General features: G+C 49.7%; 1 protein-coding gene across 3 annotated transcripts in view; it reads right to left on the reverse strand.

Annotated features, from left to right (window-relative positions):
• Positions 1-279: 279 nt before the first annotated feature.
• The window catches only part of Epha10 (EPH receptor A10), a 35,656-nt gene continuing 11,300 nt past the window's right edge, over positions 280-24,635 (reverse strand). Inside the window, exons 6-18 of one of the 3 annotated variants that reach the window (XM_063236103.1) lie at positions 15,874-16,007; positions 13,061-13,232; positions 8,912-9,020; positions 6,543-6,604; positions 6,295-6,420; positions 5,234-5,419; positions 4,751-4,812; positions 4,325-4,528; positions 3,887-4,036; positions 3,477-3,670; positions 2,775-2,930; positions 2,474-2,607; positions 280-1,748 (exon numbers count right to left, since the gene is read on the reverse strand). In XM_063236103.1, coding sequence (XP_063092173.1) covers positions 2,493-2,607; positions 2,775-2,930; positions 3,477-3,670; positions 3,887-4,036; positions 4,325-4,528; positions 4,751-4,812; positions 5,234-5,419; positions 6,295-6,420; positions 6,543-6,604; positions 8,912-9,020; positions 13,061-13,232; positions 15,874-16,007 — 1,670 coding nt within the window. In that variant the 3' untranslated portion in view covers positions 280-1,748; positions 2,474-2,492. Of the gene's footprint in view, positions 2,608-2,774; positions 2,931-3,476; positions 3,671-3,886; positions 4,037-4,324; positions 4,529-4,750; positions 4,813-5,233; positions 5,420-6,294; positions 6,421-6,542; positions 6,605-8,911; positions 9,021-13,060; positions 13,233-15,873; positions 16,008-16,981; positions 17,049-24,635 lie in introns of those variants that run through there. The other 2 variants (XM_003471438.5, XR_010043088.1) reach the window with 2 other exon arrangements.

The following is a 24,635-nucleotide window of genomic DNA, read 5'->3' on the forward strand; positions in this document are numbered from 1 at the left end:
ATGTTGTCCTTGGTTTACTGCACTGGAAGCTGGATGACACCATTTTCTACAGCCCCAGGGCACCCAAAATGTTCCCTTTATCCTAACCACACGCTTATGTCATGTTCCCTAAATGTGTCCCCACTGGCCTGTGACATGTATCATGAAAAGAACAGGGTCTGTTTCACATTCATGCAGAGGAACCTCAGATAGACACCCTAGATTCACCTTCCCAGGAGGGGATGAAGAACCTCCCACAGACTTCTTGGAGGGTAAAAAACTGCCACTCGGAGAGGCACATCACAGACAAGTTTTTATTTGTCCTGCATATAGAACCCAATAAATATAAAAATCTCCAAAATTAGTCACCTCCCCAGTAGGGCCCTTCCCTCCCTGGGTGGGCCCAGATGGGGTGATGGGGGTTGCAGGCCACTCCTCCTGTCCAGTGAACAAGTTCCACATATAAAAATAGATCTTTAAAGGGCTCCCCACGACCCACTGCCCCGCGTCAGGTCTGTGCCTGCACAGGGCTAAGGCCTGGGACCCTTAGCTATCCTGGACCTCACTCCTCAGTGGAGGGGAGGTCTACCCTGGACACCGAAGTCCTCCAACGCAGCCAGGAGTCCCTCCACACAACAGTTAGGGGAGGAGCACTTCAACCTTAAGAGAATGATTTGGCTGGTGAGGGGTGAGCTTCTGTCCACCTGAGACAGGGCGCTGGTCCCAGAGTTCCCTGGACAGGGTGATGAAAGGAGAGATGGGGGGGGCGCGGGAAGGGACCACCAGCCCTGTCAAAGGTGGAAGCAGTACTTATCCTGCCCCACTAGCCCCAAAGCCACCGAGCTCACGCAGGTCTCAGAGGGGGGGTAGCCCAGAGTGGGTGTGGGGGCTCCGAGGAGGAGGAGCTGCTACTGGCAGGGTGAGGCCAAAGGCACTGCTGGGAGTCACTGGCCTCCGTCACAGGTCCTCCCCGGAGCTGCGCTGTGCCTGTCAGGCCCTTGGCTCCTTCTCAGTGAGTCCTTGCAGTCTCCTCTTGTCTTTGGCTAAGAGACCTCGACCCACCCCAATGAAAGAAATCCCTCTCCTCAAGGCTCTGTCAACCTATGTTTCAGCTAAAATACCTTTCTGGACAACGCTCAACACACCCATGTCAAGAGCATGTCCACTGGCCCCTCCAGCCCACCCTCTTACTGACCCCAAGGGCTCCTGGGGGTCCCTGGACACTGGCGGAATGCAGCTTGATTAGTTCTTGCACCTGAGTTCATCTCCCCACCAGTCTGAGCCCCCAGGGCCAGCCTCTGTGTTTCCTTCACCTCTCCTGCAATCCTGCTCTCAGCCTTCCAACCAGTCCCCCCACGACCCCCACCCCCACCCCGCCACAATGGGCATCTCTCACAGGAGCAAACTCTGCCTCCACAGCCCTGATCACATCCTGGCCACAGAGTCAATACTGCTGCAGGGCCCTTCTGGGTAAGGATTCCTGGAATCAGCTCAACACGGCCACTCTCCCAGGGCTCTGCAGAAGCCAGAAGTAAGAGGTGCCCCTCAGAGGTGGGCCCAGGGACCAAGCTGGCATGAGAGGGTCACCTCTAGAGCATCTACTGCACTGCCCCACAGAAGAAGGCTGGTGCCGGATGGCAAGGCCAAGGACTCCCTCCAGAGCCAGCCTCCCAGGTTCACTCCACCTCACTTCCGGCTCCGAGTCTCACAGGCTGTGACTCCACATCGCACAGTGCTGTTTCCCAGTGTCCTTTTCACCACTTCGCAGGCTGCAGAGCAAGGCTTGTGGATCACCACGGACAGAACATGTCCCCTCATGTTCCACCAGGCAGTGCATAAAGCAAATGCAAATGGGGAGCCTTGTGGAGCCCCAGGAAAGCACCAGGACCACTTGGTCCAGCCAGGACCCTCCCACTCATTCTGCACTGCCATTCCAGGATAAGGACACAGTCAGTGCCTGAGTCTTAGACTTTGGGGTCCAGCCCCTGAGCTCTGTACCACTTTGGCCTCCCTGGGCCTCAGGAGAGGATGCAGACACATCTCAACAGGCCGGGAAAAAGGAGGGAGTATGCCCCTCCAGAACAGCCCCACACGACCAAGATTCCCCGCAGCTGTGGCCACTGCCTCTCAGGGGCTCATGCTGTCTGGCTGGACAACAAGTCTGTGGGAAAAGGGGTCACTCACTGGGGAGGCCCCAACCTCCAGTGGGTATGGAAGACAGAGGGGCATGAGCCAGAGCAAGCGAAATCTACTGTCTCCCATTCTCTGCCTCAGTTCTGTCCCTGAGACCCTGGATTTCCTCCCCACAGTTTTGAACCTCTTTTCCAAGGGCACCAGGCCAGAAGGGAAAATGGAAAAAGCAGGCAGTGAAATGAAGGACACTGTGGCCCCAAACCAGCTCTGGGCTTGAAGAGAAAAACAGCGTTCACCCCCACCCAAATACGCCAGGATCGTTGCTTGGGCAGGCCTGGGGTCTGGCCCCTGCTGGGCCTACCTTAGAAGAAAGGGGGCACTCACACCTGCACCCCCTGACCCTGCAGCTGCAGCACTCGAGCCTGCAGAGCGCTGATCCCACTCAGGAGGGCTTCTCGATGTTCAGCAGAGGAGATGCCCAGGTGTACCAGGTCCCTGGAACAAGGGCTGCTCAGACCCAGCTTGTCAACCCCTCTTCTGTCCCTCCCACATCCCTCTCTGCTCTCCCTCCCTTCTCTGGATGGGGCAGGGTAGAATCAGGACAGGCAGGGGCTTCCCATCTAGGCAGAGGCAGTGTCTCTGCCTTGGCTTCTCAGACTCACTGGGAAGTCATCTCAGCCACAGCTTCCAAGCTCCCATAGCCAGCCGCTGTAAAGCTGTCCTTGTAGCGGCACAGGTCCAGGGCCTCCAGCCAGGCCCCCACGGAGCCAAAGGAGGGGAACGTGGAGAAGGCACGGTCTGCCAGGGGTGTGGGAGGCCTGGGGAGAAGGAGCTGTGGTCAGCCGACAGTGGGATCTGGTGCCCAGACCTAGCTGCTACCCGGAAAGACGGGGAGAGGGAGGGCAGCTGAGCCCCAGAGACAGGCTCTAACAGCACTTTGCAGCCCAGAAAAGGCAAGGCTCAGGGTACTTAGGCAGGTAGAGAGTTGAAACTGCTAAACTGGTAGCATCTGAGACAGTCCAAAATGCACCTAGGATGCAGGTACGGCAGGCGACACATATTTTGAACAACTGATATTAAATTCACTTATTTTAATTATTGGAGCTATACTGGGCACCATAAATATCTTTATCGAGTCAGTGGTCACTGTACAGAGATATGTGGGGGGAAATGCAGGATGAGTGGATGTGAGAGATGTACCTGAGACACCTGAGGTCATGGGGGTGATAGATCTATCTGGGGCACCTGCTGAGGGGTGGAACCCAGACAGGTGAGGTGTCGAATTCGGGACTCTGGTGAAGCCATTCACAGACTGGTGAGAGGTCAGCTGAACCTGGTATGGACGGGTATCAGTGGGAAGGTACCTGGGACAGGCGGTTGTGGCACACTTTGAAGGTTCTGGGTCTTGCACCATCTTGCTCAAGATGCTGTGGATCTGGGTGAACCTAGGCCGCTCGCCTGGGTCTTTCTGCCAGCAGTCAAGCATCAGTCGGTGCAGGGGGGAGGGACAGTTCCTAGGGGGTGGCAGCCGGAAGCCATCTTCCACAGCCTTGATCACCTGGGCCGTGGTGATGGGGAACAGAGAAAAGACTTCAGGTGCCCCCAACTCACACTCAGACACTCTCTCTCTCTCTCTCTCTCTCTCTCTCTCTCTCTCTCTCTCTCTCTGTAAGGAGGACTCAGGCAGGATGGGAAGCAAATAAACACAGAAAAGAGACCTGGAGCTAGAAGGTGAGAGGTCAAAGGCAAGGAGCTGGAGTCATAGGTCACTCACATCTTGGCCAGACATGTCCCAGTAGGGCCTCTCGCCAAAGGCCATCACCTCCCACATGACGACGCCAAAGCTCCACACATCACTGGCAGAGCTGAAGTGGCCGAACTGAAGCGTCTCAGGGGCGGCCCAGAGCGCTGGGCTCCGGCCACTCTGTTGGTGGGCAGGCAGGCCAGGCAGGAAGGAACTGAGTCACAGCCAGGCTTCCCCACCCCACATTCAGCCCCATCCATCATTCTCTAGGCAGCCCCCCATTCCCAGCTTCGCACTTGGGGAAGCCAACCCAGCTGACCACAGCGGGGACCCACAGTGGCATTAACTCAGGACCATCTGGGTGAAGGGGCAGGGTACAGAGAGACCCTGACAGCACGGAGGGACCCTAACAGCAGGGAAGGGGCTTGGTGGGGGCAGACAGAGACTGCTGGGGGAAGGACCTCTCACCATGGTGGTGTAGACAGCCTCAGCTCGGTCTCGGGGGCCCCGCCCAAAGCCAGACAGCTTACAGATGAGGCCACTGCTGACCAGCACACGGCGGGCGGCAAGGCCCCGGTGAACATAGCCCATCTCCGACAGATACTTCATGGCTGATGCCAGTCCAGGCAGAAGTCCCAACAGCTGCTCAGCCACCAGCTGCCCCTCATGATGCTGCAGATGGGAGGGTGGACTGAACCCAGGGCTTTGTGCTCAGATCTCCTAGTACTGTGGACTCCAAGGAGGCCATTCAGCCCTCAATGGGCTTCATTGTACCCTGTGACTCCTAGGTCAGTCTGGCCAGGGGGAATGATACCAATTCCAAGCCCACCAAGGAGAAAGTGAAAAACCAAGAATAAGCTGGCCGTCCATACCCCAGGGGCCCAGACCACTCACCCTGAGGAAGCTGTCCAGAGCCCCAAGGCCCATGTACTCAGTAACAATCATCAAGGGGCTTCCTGTGCCAGGGGTGGGGACACACATGCTAAGTTGCCTGTGCACACACACACTCCCTCCATGGGGCCCCCATCTTGGCTCACATGGCCAAAACCAGAGTCAAGTTCCCTAATCTTGCTACTCTTCTGCTCAACCCACATCCCCCAGGCAGAATAGCAAAAGAGGTATCTATAGGGGAACAGAGGCCAAGATCAGGAACTACAAGTTAGTTAAATCACCCAAGGTCAATCCCCAGTGGCACTGTAAATCAGAAAGTGACTATAGGTGAGTTCCCACTCCAGGAGAGGGGTCACCCTGAGTCAGTGAAAGCAAACTAAAGCCCACGTCTAGACTCCCTCCTCCATGACTCCTGGAGCCCCACCACCACCACCACTACCTGTCCTTTACGTTTACAGCAGACAATACAGCTCCAGACAGGCCTACCTCGGGTGACAACCCCCTCCAGTCGCACAATGTGGCTATGGTCAAACTGGCCCAGGGTGAGGGCCTCGGCCAGGAAGCTGAGCCTTTGTGAGTCTGAGTAGCCATCTCTCAGAGTATGCACAGCCACAGGTAGCTCTTGGCGGCCAGGTAACTGCAAGCAGCCACAGCACAGGTCCCCAAACCGCCCTGTGGAGAAACAGCACCTCAGTTTGCCCCCTAAAGACCACACCTGCTCCCGGTGTCCAGTGTGGCAGCATGAACCAAGGATACAGTGACTCTGGCCTGGCATGGGGAACTCCTGAGTTTCCATCCTGGTAATCTGAGTACCAGCAGTGTGACCCTGGGCTTCACCCTTTTCCCCCCCCCTGAGCCTCAGTTTCCTTCCCTGTAAAACTTCAGACATGACATTGCACATGCCAGCCCCTAACAGGCCATTAATCCCAGCATGAGCCAGGACAGGTGACGATGACATCTATTCTGCCTCTTGTGACCAGTGTCAGGAGAATGTCGGGCTTCTGGTGAAAAAGCTGGGTTTCTCTGATGGCATGAGGCTGAGGGTTCGTGGACAGGTAGAGTCAGGAGGGGACTGACCTGAGTGAGCAAGTTCACCGCATCGCTTGGATGAGGCAGAGGTTATGCCCATCTTACTGATGAGAAACTGAGGCTTCAAGCAGAAAAGGGTCATGCCTTGGCAATGCAGCTCACTGGTGGCAGCGCCAGAATCAGAACTCAGCTTATAAAAGTTCCTCCTGCTGCCTCCTAAAGACCAGGCACCAAATGGCCAGCACAGACAGCAGTGGCTAACCCTGAGTGGGACTGGGTAGAGAAGTCTTAGACTGACCCTGGTGATCCCAGAGGGTAGAGAGAGTCATAGACCCTCTGGTGGGCAAGGAGGGCAGGTCAGTGTGGAGAGGAGCCCCCAGACTCAGGGCTAAGACTCAGGAGGTGGCTGCCTGAGGACCAGGACTGGTGGGTAGAACATCTGGTTGGGTGGAACCAGCTGGGCATAGCTTCTTGGTGGGTGAGGCCTGTGGGAGGAGCTTCCTTGGCGCCCAGCTCACCTGCTCCCAGGCTCCTCTCCAGTGTGATGCTTTTCGCATCCAGCTCCTTGGTGAACAGATGCACAGCCTGCAGCGGGTCCCCACAGCTCTGAGGGTCCAGGAAAGTGCGACGTGTTGGGACTTTGACTGAAAACACAGGGAGAGAGGAAAGCTCCAGTGTGAGGGGTCGTTGCTGGAGTAGGAGGGGTGAGTGACAGGCCAGCAGAGAGGCGGTGAAGTCAACCCCACCTGGTGACCCCACAACTCACAGTGGAAGTACAGTTCCTCTTCCTCATGGGCATCGCCACCTCCTTTACCATAGTTGCAGGGCCTGTGGGTGCAGAAAACCCTTCCACCAGGCCATCCAGCCTTCCCACTTCAGCACCCAGGAAAACACTTTTATATCTCAAATAAGCCCTTCACCCTGGGAAGGGACCTCTTGTCCTGCTGATTGGAAGACCTCTCGATCATTCCTTCTCTGTTTCTTTTTGTTTCTTGCTACCCATCCCCCTTCTCCAAGATTTGGCCCCTTTTGGATGTACACACACAGCCAAGCCCCAGGCCAGGTCTGCACCACCATCGCTTTCCCAGTTATTGTCACTGTGAGATAAAATGAAAACGCTTGTGACTCCAGAGGCTCCCAAATCCACACCCCTGACTTGTGGTTAAGCTGTTCCTGCCTGCATGTCCTCAGGTGCAAAGGAGAAGGCAGTGACCACAGACCACAGCAGACCATCTGACCCACTGGGATCATCACAGAAATCTTGAGACGAGATGCAGTCATGGACCAAAGGCCTGAGTCACAATCAATACAGCCACAGGCAAGCATTTGTTGCCTCCAGGCAGGGTCTTGCTGGGCCAGGAGCAGAGGCAGTGCCTGGGGACCTCCAGCAGGGGAGTAACTGTGCTCCAATTTGCATTTTAGAAAGATCATCCCAGCTGCTGAGTGCAGAGTGCTCTGTGGTTCCTGCAGGAGGCTGGTAGTGGCTCAGGCTGTCAGATGACCATGCCAGGAACAGAAAGGAGAGAGGCCTCAGGGCTTGGAGACTGCTGGATGGCAGAAAGGAAGATGGGGAAGTTGTTCCACAGTTCATTGAAATTCCATTACCAAGATGGGGAAACAGGGGCCCGGGATTTAGCTCAGTGGCACTGAGCACCTGCTTGGCAAGCGCGAGGTCATGCATGAGTTCAATCCCCAGTACCAAAAAAAAAAAAAAAAAAAAACAGGTGAGGAGATAAAAGTGCACATTTATGCATCTGATAAAACCTAAAATTGTCAGTGTCATGATGTAGAGAGTACTGCTGGTGCATGATGTGAACTGTTTAAAGTAATGAGCAACACAGATCCATTTGAGTATCCTCACTATACAGTATGACCTTCTCTCTCTCTCAAAAAAAAAAAAGAATGAAGCAAAGAGAAAAGAAGACCATGCAGCGATGATAGCTAAGAGCTCAGGGTGCCACTTCTCGTTAGAAGCCAGTGAACCAGCACGTAATTCAGAGGCAGGAGTAGAGGTGAGCGGACCACAGTACAGAGCAGGCCCCGCGGGACAGGCAGGAGGTGCTGTGAAGATGTCAGAGTCTGCTAGGTGGGCTTGCATATGGTGCAGTGAGCCTCTTGACCCTCAGCCCGGCCACTTCTCCCCACTGCAGTGGCGGTGGCAGTGGCGAATATGAGTCCGCTCTTGGTTCACTGCCTGCTCCAGGGCGCCTGGCTCCTCAGCACTGCTGGGGTCTGCTCTGGGGTTGCAGCGGGTCTAGTGCAGGCCTGAGGGTCTTGCAGCTCTGGGAGCTCAGCACTCCCTGCTCTTGGCCTGCCTTCCTGACTCAGCCTTCAGTCCCTGTCAGTGCCTCAGTTAAGGCCATGGGAACAGCCAGTGCCAAATCAAGAGTATCTACCCCTGCAGCCCAGAGGTGGCCCAGGTGACTGTGAAGGCTGAGATGTGGCCCCTGGCTCCCTCTACCACCCACTGCATACAAACTTCCCATGTTCTCCAGCCTGCTGACCTATGCTGCAGTCTGCTACCACCTGGGGACCTCGCAAGCACAGAGCCTGGCCCTGGGGAGAAGCAGGGCTGAGGCCTGTGCTGCATGAAAAGACCAGAATCTTCTCTCTTCCAGACTCAAGTTCTACATCTCTCCCTTCCTCTGCCCACTCTCCTGCAAGCTTCTTTCTGGCTTATAGGGTCCCCAATCTTTTTACACAACACACACACACACACACACACACACACACACACACATTTGTTGTTTGTTTCTTCTCTTTGCTTGTGTACAGTGATCTCCAGATCCCTTGGGGAAGGGGCTGAGGGCCTCTGAACACCTCAGGAGAATCATAATCACGCGAGAGCAGCCAGAGCTTGATTCCACCCTCAGTGATGCCTTCTGACATTTAATGAGTTAAGGCGCTAATCCCCTTCATCCCAGAGCGGCTGAGCACAGTTGTGGGAGCTGCCGCACAAGCAGTGCATGGGGGAGGGGCCACGCTGGTCACAGCTGTATCTACACAGCAGTGCCTGTGTGTGTACAGATCAGCCTGTGTATGAAGCAGGTGCAGATACAAGTGATATGGGTGTATGTTAATGTGCACAGAAGAACACACTCTCCAGGGTCACTCAGTCTAGCACCGGCCACCTACCTCCTCCAAATGGCCAGGACACTCATCACAGAGCCCAGGACGAGGAGGGCTGAGATGGTCACCACGGTAACAACAACTGCGGGGCTCTGGTCTCTGGACTCTGAAGTGCCTGGGAGGAAAACCAAAGGTTGAAGCAGGCAGAGAAGCAGGTTTCTTGGGCAGGTCCCAGGACAGATTCTTGTCCCCACCCCACAGGAAGATTCCCTCCAAACCTCTGTACTCAGCACTGCCTTCTAGCTGCAGAGGGACCAAGGTGGCAGCACTGTCCAGAGCGGCATCTGGAGTGCCAGGCAGGGCATCTCCACTACACGCCAGCTCTGAGGGAGGAGCAGGAACCCAGACAATGGGAACAGGCAGCCCTGGGTGCCTTCAGATGGGCAGATAAGGAAGCTGCACAGGGACCAGTCTCTGCTCAGAGCTCCTACCTCTGATCCGGATACTCACCACCCCTAGTAAGAGCCAGTGTTAAACACACAGTCAGCATGATGCTGTTCCTGAACTCTGTTAGCCTGTTTCTTCAACACAACAGCCCAGTGAACTGTTACTGTCTCCATTTTACAGCAGAGGAAACCAAGATTGTGAAAAGTTATATAGTTTGTCCAAGGTCACATAGCTACTATGGGGTGAACCAAGATTTGAACTTGAATCGAAAAGCCTCTGCCTGAGCCTTTGCTTTGAAGTATTTCTCCAGAATGGGTCCACAGAACCCTGTCCTTCTGCCCAGCTACTCATCCATCCATCCATCCATCCACCCATGCAAGCATCCCCTCCTCTATCCATCCGTCACCCAACATGTGAATGAGGCACAGTCCTTGCCCTGGAGCAGTGTGCAGACACCAGATGGAAAACAGAAATGAAATTTTAACTGTAGATGAAAAGAAGCAGAGAGGAGAACAGAGCTGAGCAGAGGCCCAGCAATTCCTTCCTAAAGCCAACGGGAAGCTTTGCAGAAGAGACACACAGAAGCAGCCTGAAGGTGGGTGGAGTTTGCTGATGACTTTTAGACCCAGACACACACGGGTATAGAAAATGGTAAATTGCTCCTGTGGCCAACAACAGACTACATGGGAGAAGAGGGTAGCAAGATAGCTGGGGGCCAGAGGGGTGATGGGAACTGAGAAAAATATGGTCTGGAAACCCAGGCTAAAGAGTGGAGAATTCACCCTGAGGATGACAGGGAACCAGAGGACAGGGTGTAGACTTATGTCCTGGGAGAAAGGAACACTGTCATCTTCTGAGTGGGGCATGGGAATGGAGGGGAAGTGTTCAAGAAGCAGGAAGGTCCAGAGTCTAGGTGGTGCCCAACTGGAAGCCCAGCTATTTGGGAGGCTAAACGGGAAGGATCACCAGTCTGAGGCCAGCTTGTGCAACATACTGAGATACTGTCTTGAATTTAACACACACACACACACAAATAAAATAGCAAACAGCAGAAGTCCTAGGTGGCCCTGAAGACTGAACTGAGTGGAAAAATACATGTTTGTAGGCAGCCTCTACATGGGACAGGAGGAGAAGGATGGCCCGGGCAGGGACCAGCAGGCAGGAGGCAGACACACAGGAGGTGCGGCTGGCAGAGCTGCAGCTGGCAGAGCAGGGAGCATTGCTGATAGGTTAACTTGCAGGAGCTGGGCAGACAGGAATGGGGGCCAAGGGTGCCCAAAGCCTCAGGGATGGGGCAGGATCCAGACAGCTGCCTTTGAGAAGTCACAGGGCAAGCGAGGGGAGGCAGGAGAAGAAGGGAAAGTTAGAGGCCCACAAGGAAGGATCGAAAGGGCACTTCAGAGCCCAGGCCTCCAGAGGTGAGCAGGGCCCAGGTCTGACTGGCAGCAGAAGGTGGGTGGAAATGCCAGGAAGTGTCTGAAATCAGGCACCCATGGGCAACAAACAGAGAAGGAAAGCCTGTCAGGCGGGCTCTGTGCGGCTCTTCGGATGACGACCTCCTTGGTCTTCGTCCCCGTGACTACGGGGCTGGGTCTAGTGACTAACTTCTAATGAACAGAGTACGGCAAATGTGACAGGAAGCCATTTCCACTGTCAGATGACAGCAGCCTGTGGCCCTTGGCTTGGGTGCCTTCAGTCTGCCTCTCACCTGCAGTCTCTGAAGGAGTCCAATGCAGGCAAAACAGCCCTACTGAGGGGCCAGTAGAACAGCAAATGGCACATTCGAGCCCAGCAGAGAGCCTGAGTGGGCCCTAAGGGGACAGCAGCCCAGAGGACAGCCCAGGGGAGACCCTGAGCCAAGGCCACTGGCTAAGTGGCAGCCAAGTTCCTGACCTCAGAACAATACACTCCTATTAGTGTAGCCACTGCACTGTGGTAAGTTTGTTAACAACCCTGATAGTAACCTAACAGTGATACAGGATCCCGCATCAAGATCCTGATGTCTGGGGCTGGGGATTTAGCTCAGCGGCATAAGCGCCTGCCTTGCAAGCAGGCAGTCGTGAGTTCGATCCCCGGTACCGATAAAAAGGAAAAAGACAAAAAAAAAAAAAAAAAAGATCCTGATGTCCTTCCTCATCTGTAATCCCAGCACTTGGGAGACTAAGGCAATCCTTATGCCTCGGTCTCCCCAGTGGCAAAGTTTGAAGCCATTCTGGGCTACATAGAAAGTGCAAGGCCAGCCTGGACCACAAGAAGAGACCTGGTCTAAGAATAAAATTCTGATTTGGGGGGGGTCACAGTTCTTTGAGAAAATTGCTCACAGAGAAGATGAAGCAGATCCTCCCACAGCCAGGGCCCAGGCAAGGCAGCTGGGATCTGAGCAGTCTCTACTAACGGACAGGCATGGAATGAATGGAAATCACCAGTCCTCCTCCTCCACAGCCCGCAGCCCGCTCCCACCACACTCCCTCCGGGCCAATCCACGGGCTTTTGTTCCCATGGCTTCCTCCACCCAGGCCTCCTCCGCTGGCCTTCCCCGCCTCTGGCCACTGGTTCAGCTGTTCTCCAGCCTCCAGCAGTGGCTCTAATCTCCTCTTCCCAGCACCTGGCTCACGTCTGGCACCGCCAGGCGTTTGAGCAAGAAGTGCTGCCTTCCTTCCCGGAACTCAGACTCTCTCAACATTTTATCTTCGCCTCCCTTCGGGCGCAGAGCTCTTCCTATCTTGGATTAGAGTCATGTACCAGGTTGGAAAGAATTATTATCTTGACAGCTGGTGCCAGAATGCCTCTTAGGGGGAACTGCCTTTGTTCAGGGAAATACTTTCATGAGCTGCTCACGGTAGATAGAGGTGAGATCCTGGGGGCTGGCTTAGCAGCGGGCAGAACAACAAAAGCGGGAGCTAAACTGTGCTGAGCAGGCCATGAAAGGGTCTTTGGGGTGGGTGAGGGAGAAGGGCAGCAGGGAGGGCTGCAGAGGGCAGCGGGGGAGCATGGTATCACAGAGAAGCCAGAGGTATTTTAAGATCGGGGTATCTAATGTTGAACTTTTGTTTTGTTTTTACAAGAACTTTATTGAGGAGTGATTCCCATCACCGTCAAATGACCTATTTAAAGTGTACAGCATTTGTTTCGTTTTGTTAGCTGCTGCAGCCTAACCCCCTTCCCATCCCTAAGCTTCAGTGACACAGGCTTCACACGGGGGAAAGGGACGGTGCCCCACAGTGGGTCTGCATCATGGTAAGTACAAGAAGAACAGCAGATCCACCTGTCAGAGTGAGAGTGGAAGTAAGACCATAAACTCCTTCCATGAGAGACTGGATCACGGAGAGGGCACAGGACGTTACCACGGAGCAGGGGACCCACTCTCCCAGGAGCTGGCACCAGCTGAGACAGGTGCACTGCTGGCCCCAAACGTTTTCTGTGAGCTCTTCCAGGGTAGGTACCCTATGGAGTTCAAATCAGTAGATTCCAAATTTCTTAATGTTTTTTAGGGGGGGTGATGGTTTTGTTTTGTGGGGTTTTTTTTGTTTGGTTTGGTTTGGTTTGGTACCAGGGATTGAATTCATGACCTTGTGCTTGCTAGACAGGCACTTGTGCCACTGAGCTTAACCCCTGGCCCAGATTTCTTAATGAATTAGGTTATGATTTTACTACTTTGCACGCTTTGGTGATGACACATCTAACTCTCACCCTCAATGTGTCTCCTGCTTACCTCTGGGTCAGGCCCTCTGAGCCCCTCTGAGTCCACGTCCTGTGTACATTACTTACCCTCCCCTGGGGTCTGCACTTCGATGCTGGGGTTGAAGCTCTGGGACTCCCAGGAGGGCCCTGGTGAAGTGGCCCGGATCTGGAAGACGTAGCGGGTAGCTGGCTTCAGGTTGGTGACAGTGACTGCAGGTGTCCCAGTCTTCACCATGGAGTAAGCATGCTCACTTTGACCCTGGAGAAGACACAGAAGTGAGGCCCAGATCCGGTGCCTGACCCACTCTCTTGGGAGGAGGGTGGGAAAAAAGGAGCTAAGGAGGTGGGAGAAGTAGCCTCAGGCCAACACAGTTGGGCCAGGGGAACCTGATCCTGATCATCCTGGTGATTGCAGAGCTCTCTTCCATGAGATCCCCAGCATCTCTGTCTCCACCACAGTTTTACCCAGTATTCAGGGTTCTTATGGCTGAGAAGAGGCTCACTCTGCTTAAGACAAGCTTTAGAGGAGTCACAACACCTCCTTAGGAATGACAGGATGATGGCTATTGTGGCCGGTGGTCTAGGGGTGAGCTGGGCTGCAAGCCAGGCACTGGCCCTTGACCCCACAGGCTTTTTCTTCCCCTTCTCAACTGATTTTCACAACTGTCCTGCAAGGCACAGGACAAGAGGTGTTATGAAGTTTGTTTTGTTTTTGTTTCCCAGATAAGAAAACTGGGCTCAGCTAGTAAAGAGAGCAATGGCTGTTACTGATAGGGGGTGACCCTCTGCCAGCAGCTGTGCTGGGCCCCATGCTCCTGCAACAGCCAGGAGGAATCAGCCTGTCTCTCTCCTTTTCTGACAAGTTAGGTTCACATCAGGGATAGATCAGGTGACACCTGAATCCCTGCAGGCTGGGTGCTTTGCTCTGCCTCAGCCTGTGACATGTCCTAACAATGCTCCTCCCATCACTGTGTCTCTACCCACACCTTACTGAAGGCATCAGAAAGCACCCTCTGTCTGACACCCTGTGGCCCCAATTCTTTGGTCAAGGCATTCCTAAACAAGTTGGGCCAATCAGAATCCCCCTTTTAGCATCTCAACAATCCCTTGAGAGACAGAGAGGCAAAGGCCGGAACCTGTGATGTTGGGAGAAGAAAGGAGCAAGGGCTGCAAGAAAGCCCCTCAGGAGAAGTCGGGCTGATGGGCAGAGAGAAGCGCAGTTGAGAACTGCAGCTCCAGAGAAGAGTCCCTGACATTTGCCCAGACCCAGGGACACAGCAGCACTTTGCCTAGGGGCCTTTTCATAGTGCTCTTCTTCTTTTATATATGTTGTATGCATGTATGAGTGTATGTCTGAGACAGGGTTATGATAAGTAGTCCAGACCAGCCTCAAACTCATGATCTTCCTGCTCCAGCCTTGCAAGTGCTAGGATTCCAGTGTGTACCTTTATATCTACCACGGGATGTCCTTACCCTTCTTTTGAGGGTTTTGCTGTTAGCAATTCATATTTCTGAGTAAGAGACTATGAGCATCTAGCCAGCTTGTGAGTGAGCTCATCTTCAAATTATCTTCACAGAATCCTTTCTAAGCACTGCTGTGTACCTAGTTGTGTCCCAGACCCTTGAGGTCCTCAGGGCCTTGTCCTGGCCACTCTCCACACACACATTCCCCTACAGTCATCAGCTACCAAGTCTCCTCTCCTCAGCTCAGGCTGTACCTTAAGGTTCAGACTTGTGTCCTGCAGGCTCCTGGAATGCTGCGGAAACAAATCAAGCTTAGCATCTCTCCCCACCCTGCTCCTCTTCCTCTACTGTCCTGTATCGCAGCCGGTGACACCCCACCCTATGGGTCACTGAGGTCACACATCCAGCAGTGATTCAGAACTTCCTCTTCCTTTCCAGTTGCCACCCCCCCACACACACTCATGCATACTCGCAGCTCTCAAGGGACTTCCAATATTCAAAAACTTTTATCTGATTCAGCAAAGCAGCCCAACACGTCACTAAGGAGTGAGCAGAGTTCTGACACATGTAGTGCAGGTGTGGGAAGAGCTTTCACCTTAATGAATTTAATTTGCACCGAGATGAGAAGCAGTTTAACGGTAGATTACATCTCAGACTTTAAGACAATCAATTTAAGGGGGAAATAGAGTAGCCTGGGATGCAACTTCACGTGTAAAATCATGGCTGATCTACAACTACAGATTAAAAATGAATAAAGGGAAGAGGAGAAAACGCCAGGTTTGGTGACCTGCCTGTAGTTCTACCTACTACTCAGGAGGCTGAGACAGGATTCCCTGAGTCTAGCACTGAGATTCTGTCTTTAAAAAAAAAAAAGGTTTGAAAAAATAAGCAAAAGCATCCTAAAACTATGGGATTTGCCTTATGGAGTTTATAATAAGTTATACTTTTTGTAATTATAAATGATGTGCTACCTACACATCTTTAGTGTCTATGAAATGATAATTTATGCATTCATGGTTCTGGAGAGCTGTCTGACAAATATTTACCATCCCAATCTAGTGATGTGCAACCAGTCAGTCACTTTTGTAAAAACTGAAGCAATATATTTCTGTGTTCTTTCCTTTTAAAAAGAGTGCTGCAGATAGTATATATAATACTAAGCCCCACAAAATGTGGACCACTCTCCAAAGCAATTTGCCAACGGGAAGCGCTAAGCCAAAGCGTGAACATGGAGATGCAACTGGCGAAGAAGATGGGTTTCACTGCAAAGGGTGGGGAAGGGGTCCTGGGTGCCTTCTGGAGGGCCAGGAAGAGGAGGCTGCCTGCAGGGCTGGTGGGTAGCTCGCAAAGAAACGAAAAGGGGTTTCTTCTGGGAGGAGGGAGGAAGCAGAGCAAGCTCCCAGGTCAGTGAGGGGCCAGCCTGCTGACCAACTCACCTTCTCATAGTACCGGATCTCATATTCAGTGCCATTGGCTCCAAGGGATCCGGCTGGGATAGGCTCCCGCCATGACAGTGACACGCTCTGGGGCTCTACTCGGTCCCTCCGGATCTCATCCTCCTCCCAGGGTGCTGCAAGTCAAGTAGAGCCGGATTCAGCACCGGCACCCACTGCGGGTGCAGGGCCTGACAGGGCAAGGGACAGGCAAAGCCTAGGAGGGTGGGGCTGCAGGAATGGGGGTGGGGCTAAGGAAATCTGGGCGTGGCTTGTTGGCTGTGGGCGGGGCTAGGGAAGGATTGAGAGACAGTCTGCGCAGGGGCGGGGAGGCAAGATTCACAGCTTTTCAACACTTCTATTGCCTTCTAGGAAGGACCCTCCTGATGCTTGCCTACTCTACACCCCAGGTTCCCTCAAGGTGGTTGGTTCTAATCCTCCAGATTCTTTATACATTGTCTATGTCTTGGAGACACAAGAAAGCAGAGAGGCAAGGAGACCAGCCACTTAATTGTTGGGGCAAAGCACTCAACCACCTAGAAATCAAAGCGACTTATCCAGCACAATAAAGAGCACATAGGAAAGCCCACAGTGAACATCATGCTCAGTGGTGAAGACTGAAAACTCTTTTTAAGATCAGCAAAGGCTAGGGTGCGCTTGCCTCTGTTATTCATCATAACCTTGGAAGTTCTACGCAGCAACTGGCTAAGAAAAGGAAACAAAGGACATAGAATTTGGAAGGAAGAAGCACATTTACCTTGGCTGTCAGATGACATGATCTTATAAGTAGAAAACTCTAAAGAGTCACAAAATACTTCCAGAACTGAGAGATACAACAAAGTTACAGGAAATAAAAAGCAATGAATTGCATTTTATATACTAACAATGAATAATTTTTAAAGGAAATTAAGTTGGGCACAGTGGCACATGCCTATAATCCCTGCTACTAGGGAGGCTAAGGCAGGAGGATTGCAAGTTCAAGTGCAGCCTGGCCAATTTAGCAAGATCCTATCTCAAAATAAAAAGAATGGGGGATGTAGATCAGTGAGGAGTGGCCCTAGGTGAATCTCTATCGTGAAAATTTTTAAAAGCCCCATAAACAAATACATACATAAACTGAAGCTGTGTCTCCATGATAGAGCACTTGTGTGGCATGAATAAGCCCCTGGAGTCAATCCCTAGGATAAGGAAGGGAGGAAAAAAGAAAGAGAGGAAGAGAGAGAGAGAGAGAGAGAGAGAGAGAGAGAGAGAGAGAGAGGAAGAAAAGTTAATTTACTATGGCCTCAAAAAGAATAAAAGCTTAGAAACAAATGTAACCAGAGAAGTAAAAGACTTATAAACCAAAAACCATAAAGCATTGCTGAAAGAAATTAGAGAAAACATGATAAATGGAAAGGCATCCTGTATTTAAGGAGTTGAACACTTCATAAGGGTAGGATGTCCTTCCAAAAAAGTGACCCACAGCTTCAATGTCATTCCTAGCAAAATCCCAGAGGCTTTTTTCACAGAAATGGGAAGAGTAGCCTTACATTCTTATGAAATTTCAAAGGATCATGAACAACACAATCTTGGGAAAGAAAAACAAAGCTGAAAGCTTCACACTTCCTGACTTCAAAGGGTGTTATAAAACTACAGTAATCAAAACAGTATGACACATACATACAAACCAATATAATGGAAGAGGAAGCCCAAATAGAAACCCTTACTATGTGGTCAAATGATCTTTCACAAGGGTACCAAGGCTAGGATACAGGGAAAGGACAGTCTTTTCACCAAGCAGTGCTGGGAAAGCTAGATATTCACATGCAAAAAGAATGAACTTGGACCTCACCTTATGCCACATACAAAAATTGATTCAAGATGGATTAAAGACCTAAATATAAGGCCTGCAACTATAAAACTCCTAGAAGAAAACATGGGGGAAGCTTTATGAGATTAGATTTGGCAATACTTTAACTATAATACCAAAAACACACGCAATAAAAGCAAAGATAGATGAATGATACTACAAACTTCAAAGCTTGGGCACAGCAAAGGTAAAAGTAAAGAGGTGAAAGCGTGACCTACAGAACAGGAAACAATATTTACTAATCATGTGTCTAAAACTTAATATAAAAAGACTCCTATGACTCAATAAGGAAGAAACAAATCAAAAATGTGCAAAGGTCAGTTATAGCAACAATGCCTATAATCCAAGATACTTGGGAGGCTGAGGCAGAAGGATCACTTACAGCTAAGAATTACAGCTACGAATTCAGCCTGGACAACATAGAAAAATACTGTCTCAAAGCTGAAGAAGTCATTTGGGCAGCACTCGGGAGGCTGAGACAGGAGGATCACTGTGAGTCTGAGCCAGTCAGGGCTCCACAGTGAGTTCAGAGCCAGCCTGAACTACATAGTGAGATGTCGCAACACACACACACACACACACACACACACACACACACAGAATCAATCAAGGTGGCACTAAGCTACTGGAGAGGCTGAGAATAAGGAGTTCAGTAAGGGCAACTTAGTGGGGGCCTGTCTCATAATAAAAAATAGATAAGGGCTGGGCGTACAGCTCAGTGAAAAGGCCCTGGGTTCAAGCCCTAGTTGGGGGGGGGGATAAGAGGTGTCTAGGAGGGGGGCTGGAGGTTTAGCTCAGCAGCATAAGCGCCTGCCTTGCAAGCAGGCGATCGTGAGTTCGATCCCCAGTACCGATAAAAAGGAAAAAGACAAAAACAAACAAACAAAAAAAGAGAGGTGTCTAGGAGGGAGGCAGAGATTCAAGAGTCATGAAAAGTGACCAGAGGGAACTGCCCAGGGTAAATGTATGGAACAGCAGAGGAAACATTGAGGAAATAACCCTGAAAAACAGCCAGACAAGGCAAATTGCATGTTTTGGTGCCCATCTGCAATCCTGACATTCAGGCGTCTAAGCCTGGAGAACTGTGAGTTCAAGGCCAGCCTGGACTATACAGTAAGACCCTGCCACAAAGCACACATGCACACACACCACAGGGACAGGGAGAGGAGCAAAGGAAAGCTTGAAAAGGAGCTGGGGAGGGCGTGGTGGGAAGAGGCACATACAATTAAGATGTGCTATATACGTGTACCAACTCCCTATGTGAATGTAATCAGTATGCACTGCAAACATGGATTAATAAAAAGGAAAAAGGAAAGGAGGAGCCAAACAGAGAGGTGGAAAGAAAACGGGCACCAAACAAGGTCATAGAAACCAAGGAACAACAATAGTGAAGAATGCATGAAATGGAAACAACACGGGACAGGCCTGCTGTGAGAGAGATTCTGGGATGTTTAGAAAGGGCTTGAGCATAACCGGGTGAGGGCGGGGGTGGGGGTGGGGTGGGGTGGGGCAAACTCTCAATAGGATGCAAAGTGCCCAATGGGAGGAGCCAGGGGCAGGTTCCTGGACAGCTCAGGGCATCCGGAAAGTAGCTATCAGCCATCCAGGAGGCAAGAATTGCAGTTAGGCTACAGAGGGTGCATTCATGGAAAAACGCTTGACTGTGCCTTCCAGTCCTGAGCGCTCCTGCTAGCAGCTCCCACCTCAAGACTCTCCCGAATTGCAAGGAAAACAATGAAGCTACAGAAAGAGTTGAAAATCCACCATCTCACCATAAATGAATCTTGACAGCGGGCCGTCAGAACGGGGGACAGAAACTTGAGTGGCATATTTTTACCTAGGATAAAGCCAATGGAACTGGAGGGAAAAGCGTAATTGTAATGAACCCCGGGCTCTGCTGCCCACAGAGTGGTACTGCCTTCTATTCTAAAAATAACTTGAAAAAGCTTTTATTCCTCCCTCCAGTGTCTGACCCTAAAAAAAAAAAAGCAAGGTCTTTGTCAACTGGACAATGCACAGCTGTCACTCCAGTGCTCCACTGCCTTTGAAGAAAAGTGCTCTTCTCTGTCCCCAGGGGTGCCTCTTAGCCAGAATTTACTTCGAGATGGCAGCTCCCCCAGGAACTGACACCAGAGGAGAGAGGTAGCTTCGAGAAGGTGGTGTGGTCCTTTGGAGGTGCGGAGGTAGGAAGAGGCAAGGAGTGTCATCTTTGAACCGCCGAGCGCGTTGGATGGCCAGGATGGAGAGGTAGGAGCCTGAGAAGTCCTGAGGATGAATACACACGGGGCCCAGCATCTGCTGTCCAGACTGGCGATGAATGAAGGAACCCAGACAGGGCCCGAAGAGGCTGGGAACACCACAGACACCAAGGGAAACCTGCCAACAGCCACATCTTCCTTCCTGTTGGCTGAGCGCCATGGATGGCTCAGGTGAATTCTGGTTGTTCTCAGACATTTGTGTGCATGCATTTCTTTTACCAACGACTGGTCTAAACTGAGTTTATGATTCAGTTCTGGTCAACAAGAGAAGTTAGCTAAGATTCTTTCTCGGAGGGGATAGGGCAGGGTCTCACTATATAGTCCAGGCTGGCCTTAAACTCACTACGTAGCCCAAACTGGCTTTGAACTCAGGGCGATCCTCCTGCCTCAGTCTTCTGAGTGCTGGAATTATGGGCATGTGCTACCACACTTGGCTAGAAGAGATTTTTTTTTTATTAGGATGTTTGTAGTACAAAATGATTACATTCATTGTGGGGAGTTGGTATATCCACATAACACAATTCAATCCTTTATCTTCACCTTTGGAGAAGGGAGATTCTGAGAAAGCATTCTTCTCCATGTCCTTCTCTTCTCCTTCCCCCCACCTGCTCTGCTCCAGTACTGACGACTTTACTGGATCCAGGGCTTTCCATGTGGTGGGCAGGTGCACTACCATTGAGCTAATCAGTCCAAAAGGTTTTTTGCTCTTAAAAAAAAAGATAATCCAAGGGCTGGGCATGGTGATGTGTGCCTGCAAACCCAGCACTCTGGGCAGAGGGAGAAAGAGCATCATGAGGTCAAGCCTAGCCTAGGTAATTTACATCTTATTGAGATCTTGTCTCAAAATAAATTTTTAAAAATTTAAAGGACAGTAGATATAGCTCGATGTAAAGGTCTTGGGTTCAATTCTCAGTACCAAAAAAAATGATTCAAGGAAGAAGCAATTCTTTGCTGGATGTGATGGTACATGCCTGTAATCCTAGCATTCCGGAGGCTGAGACAGGCAGATTATCATTTGAGGCCAGTTTGGACTATATAGTGAATGCAAGCCCTGCCTGAACTATAGCCAGATTTTGTCTCAAAACAAGAGAAGTTACAATATGCATTAGTGAATTCAGGTCACCTTAATAAGACAGGGGACTATAGACTGGGTGGCTGGAACAATTTAACTTCCAGGTCAACATGCTGGAAGACTTGTCTTCCACAGGGCTCTGTTCTTGACTTGCAGGAAGCCTTTTCCTGTGTCCTCATGTGGCCTTTCCTCTGAGCACACATGGCTAGAGAGTCAGGGAGCTTCCGGTCTGCTCCTTTCTTATAAGGACACCAATCCTTCGTGACTAAGGTCCTTATTATCTAATTTAACATCTTAAGAAACTCTCCCCATTTTGGGATACAGGGCTTCACCAGTTGGAGGGTGGTATGATTCACTCCATAATACCACATGAGGGCTTGGCAATCCTACCCTACAGTAATACCCAGGAAAAGTGAAAATATATATTCACACACAACCTTACACATGACAACTAGGGTTTGCTGCAGTGGTGGAGTCCTTGCCTACTTGCCTCGTACATGCCAGGCCTTGTTGAACCCCTAGCACTGCAAGTGAACAGACATACAAAGTCAAAACACAAAGATAAACACATACACAAATATTTATAGAAACAGTATTCATAATAGGCCAATGTTCATCAAGTAACAAATGCATAAACAAAACTGGCACATTCATGCAATAGAATATCATTCAACCATAAACAGCAATGAAATACTAATATACCCTACAGAGTGGATGAACCCTGGAATTGGCTAAGTGAAAGAAGCCAGATATGAAGGTTCGTAAATGAGATACTAACTACATAAGGAAATATTCATGACAGGCAAACCTATAGAAGCATAAAGGAGATTCACAGTTACTAGATACCGGGAGCAATGGGGAGCAGCTACTAGTAGGTTTCTTTTGGGGGTGATGAAAAGGTTCTAGAATTAGACCTGGTTGCATAACTATATGAATGTCCCCCCACCAAAAAACCCCACCGAACTGTCTTTCTTTTCTTTTTTAAAGACAGGGTCTCACTACATTGTCCAGGCTGACCTTGAACTCATGGCAATTCTCCTGCCTCAGCCTCCTAAATGCTGAGCTTATAAATGTGTGCCAACATGCCCAGTCTTGAGCATGTTTAAAAGGATAAATATAATAATAGATAAATTGCAACTCAAAAAACAATACTAACAATGTGATAATATTATGTTTAAAAATGTGTTGAATGTAACCAAAGCAGATATGGAGGAGATTTCTGAACCCCAAAAGACCAAACTGAAAATCAAAATGGGATTACTCCTGTTGAAATTGTACATGCCAAACGAAAACTTATTTGGCTTTCCAAGAAACCAGAGAAGAGGTAACAGCTCACACCCCCCAAGAGGGGCAGTTTTAACTGACATGGACAGCTAGGCTCCCTTTGATTTAATCTTTATCACAGAAAAGGCAACTTGAAGTGACCTGATGTGCACCACTCAGTTATGGTTCTGTTGTTCTGGCTCCCTGTCCCTGCTTTATAGAGAAAATAACTTTGAAATGGCCAGTTTAATTTTTGCTTCTACTTTTTCAGTTTGTCTCCATTTACAAAACCACTCCTTCTCAGACTGGGGGCATAGTGATTCTGTTTTATGGAAAGAAGTGTTGTCTGACTCTAGAATAAAAAATAAAGTCATTAAAATCTTTAAATTATTGAAATTTTGCCCTCTGACAATTTAAGAAATTAAAATAAAAAATAACCTAGCACTAATCTCACCTAGAAAAAGACTCCAGAAAATCAGGAGAACGGTATTAATAAAGTATAAAATTAAAGAGCAGTGGAATTGATAAACTGAAGAGCTGATTATTTGTCATAACCAATTAAATAAGTTTCTGGCAAGGATAATTAAGGAGGGAAAAAGAAAATTCACAGTTATAAACAAGAGGAAAGAAAGGGAGATACTGAAGACACTCTAGATACTAAGAAAAAAACATTTTTTTTAAACAGGGTCTCACCATGGAATTTAGGCTGGCCTTAAACTCGGACGATCTTCCTGCCTCAGTCTCCTGAGTCCTCGAGTTACAAGGGTGAATCACCATGCCTCGCTAAAATTTTAAGATATACATTTATTGGGCAGAGGGTGTAGAGGGTGATAAAACACTTCCCTAGCACATATGGAGTCCTGGGTTCAACCCCCAGCACTACACATATAGGAAAACATCAAAGATTATAAATGAAGATCTTAAACTATGAACAAATTAATTCAACAAACTAGTAAAAGAAAAATACTCATACCCAATAGGAGACAGCTCGGGGATGCAGAGGGTTCACTTTAATATCTGGGTGGGTAGCTACCTATCATCAGGTCAAAAAAGAAAAACATGTGGTCATCTTGAAAGATGCTTAAGAAGCATTTTATAAAATTCAGATCCATTCTTAAAAAAAAGTCCAGTAAAAAGTATAAGCATTAGGAGGCGTAGGGATTCAAAGCACAGGGCTTCAGTGGCGAACACCCTTCTGTTCAGTTCCCAGTCTCCCTCAGCTCCTCCAACCTCAGTTTCATCATTTGAAAGGTAAATTTAATTCCATTTCAGTGAGTTAATGTAGAAAATCATATTGCACCAAACACAGAGCAACATTCAATCAACAGAAGCTTAGTGTTTTGGTTGTTCTGTTTTTGTTTTTGAGATGGGGGTGGGGGGTCTTACTGTGTTGCCCAAGCTGATCTCAAACTTCTGGGCTCAGGGGATCCTCCTGCTTCAGTATCCCATGTTATGGGCCACACTGCTCTGTTAAAAACTCAGTATTTTTATTAATAAAATGAAAATGGAAGTGTTCTAACCCATATCAAAAACTAGATTGTTAATGTGAAATGCCAAATTAAAAATTAATATTTTATATATTAGAAAAGAGATTTCATAGAAGACAGTTACAGACAAAGATACAGAGAAAAAATTCTGAGAAGAAAATATCTCAAGATAATGACAGTTGTTTATGTCTGAGTAATAGGATTACGGTTAGTTTTTCTATACTGATAATATTTGTTTGTTTGTGACAGGGTCTCTGATGTAAGTCAGGTTGGCCTCCAACTCATAGTGATCCTACTGCCTCCGCCTCCCCAGTACTGGAATCACAGGAATGTGGCACCATGTCCGGCCCTGGATTTAATTTTTTAAAATGAAAATGCAATAGCAGGGGGTTAAATCACAACAGATGATAAAGAACAGAACTGCTGTTGCACAAAACCAGGCAGACTGGGAAATCTCTCAGAAAGCAGAGGAAATAGATTAAGAATTATAAGAACTAAAAATGATAAAGGAAGTGACAAGAATTGAGAATCTGAAAAGGGTACAGCCTAGAGCTTAGCGACAGTCTTAAGAGATAGATGGGAGGAGCTTTCAGAACTTCCAGTGAAAGCAATCACCGAAGAAAATTTTCCAAGGTGGGGTATGTATGCGTGGGGGAAGTGTGCAGACCAAAAGGTTTATTGTGTTTCAGGTAATTCCATGCAAAGAAATCCACATTGGTTCATTGTTAATTTTCATCAGTGGGTTAAAGAATTATTCAAACATCAGTATGTGTGCACATGCATACACCCAAGCTACTTAAAAAATGAAACCCTAGCTTCAGACTTTGCTGGCAATA

This window comes from Cavia porcellus, unplaced genomic scaffold (assembly GCF_034190915.1).
Source record: "Cavia porcellus strain 051 isolate PalLab524CR breed Dunkin Hartley unplaced genomic scaffold, mCavPor4.1 scaffold_25, whole genome shotgun sequence".
NCBI lineage: Eukaryota > Metazoa > Chordata > Mammalia > Rodentia > Caviidae > Cavia > Cavia porcellus.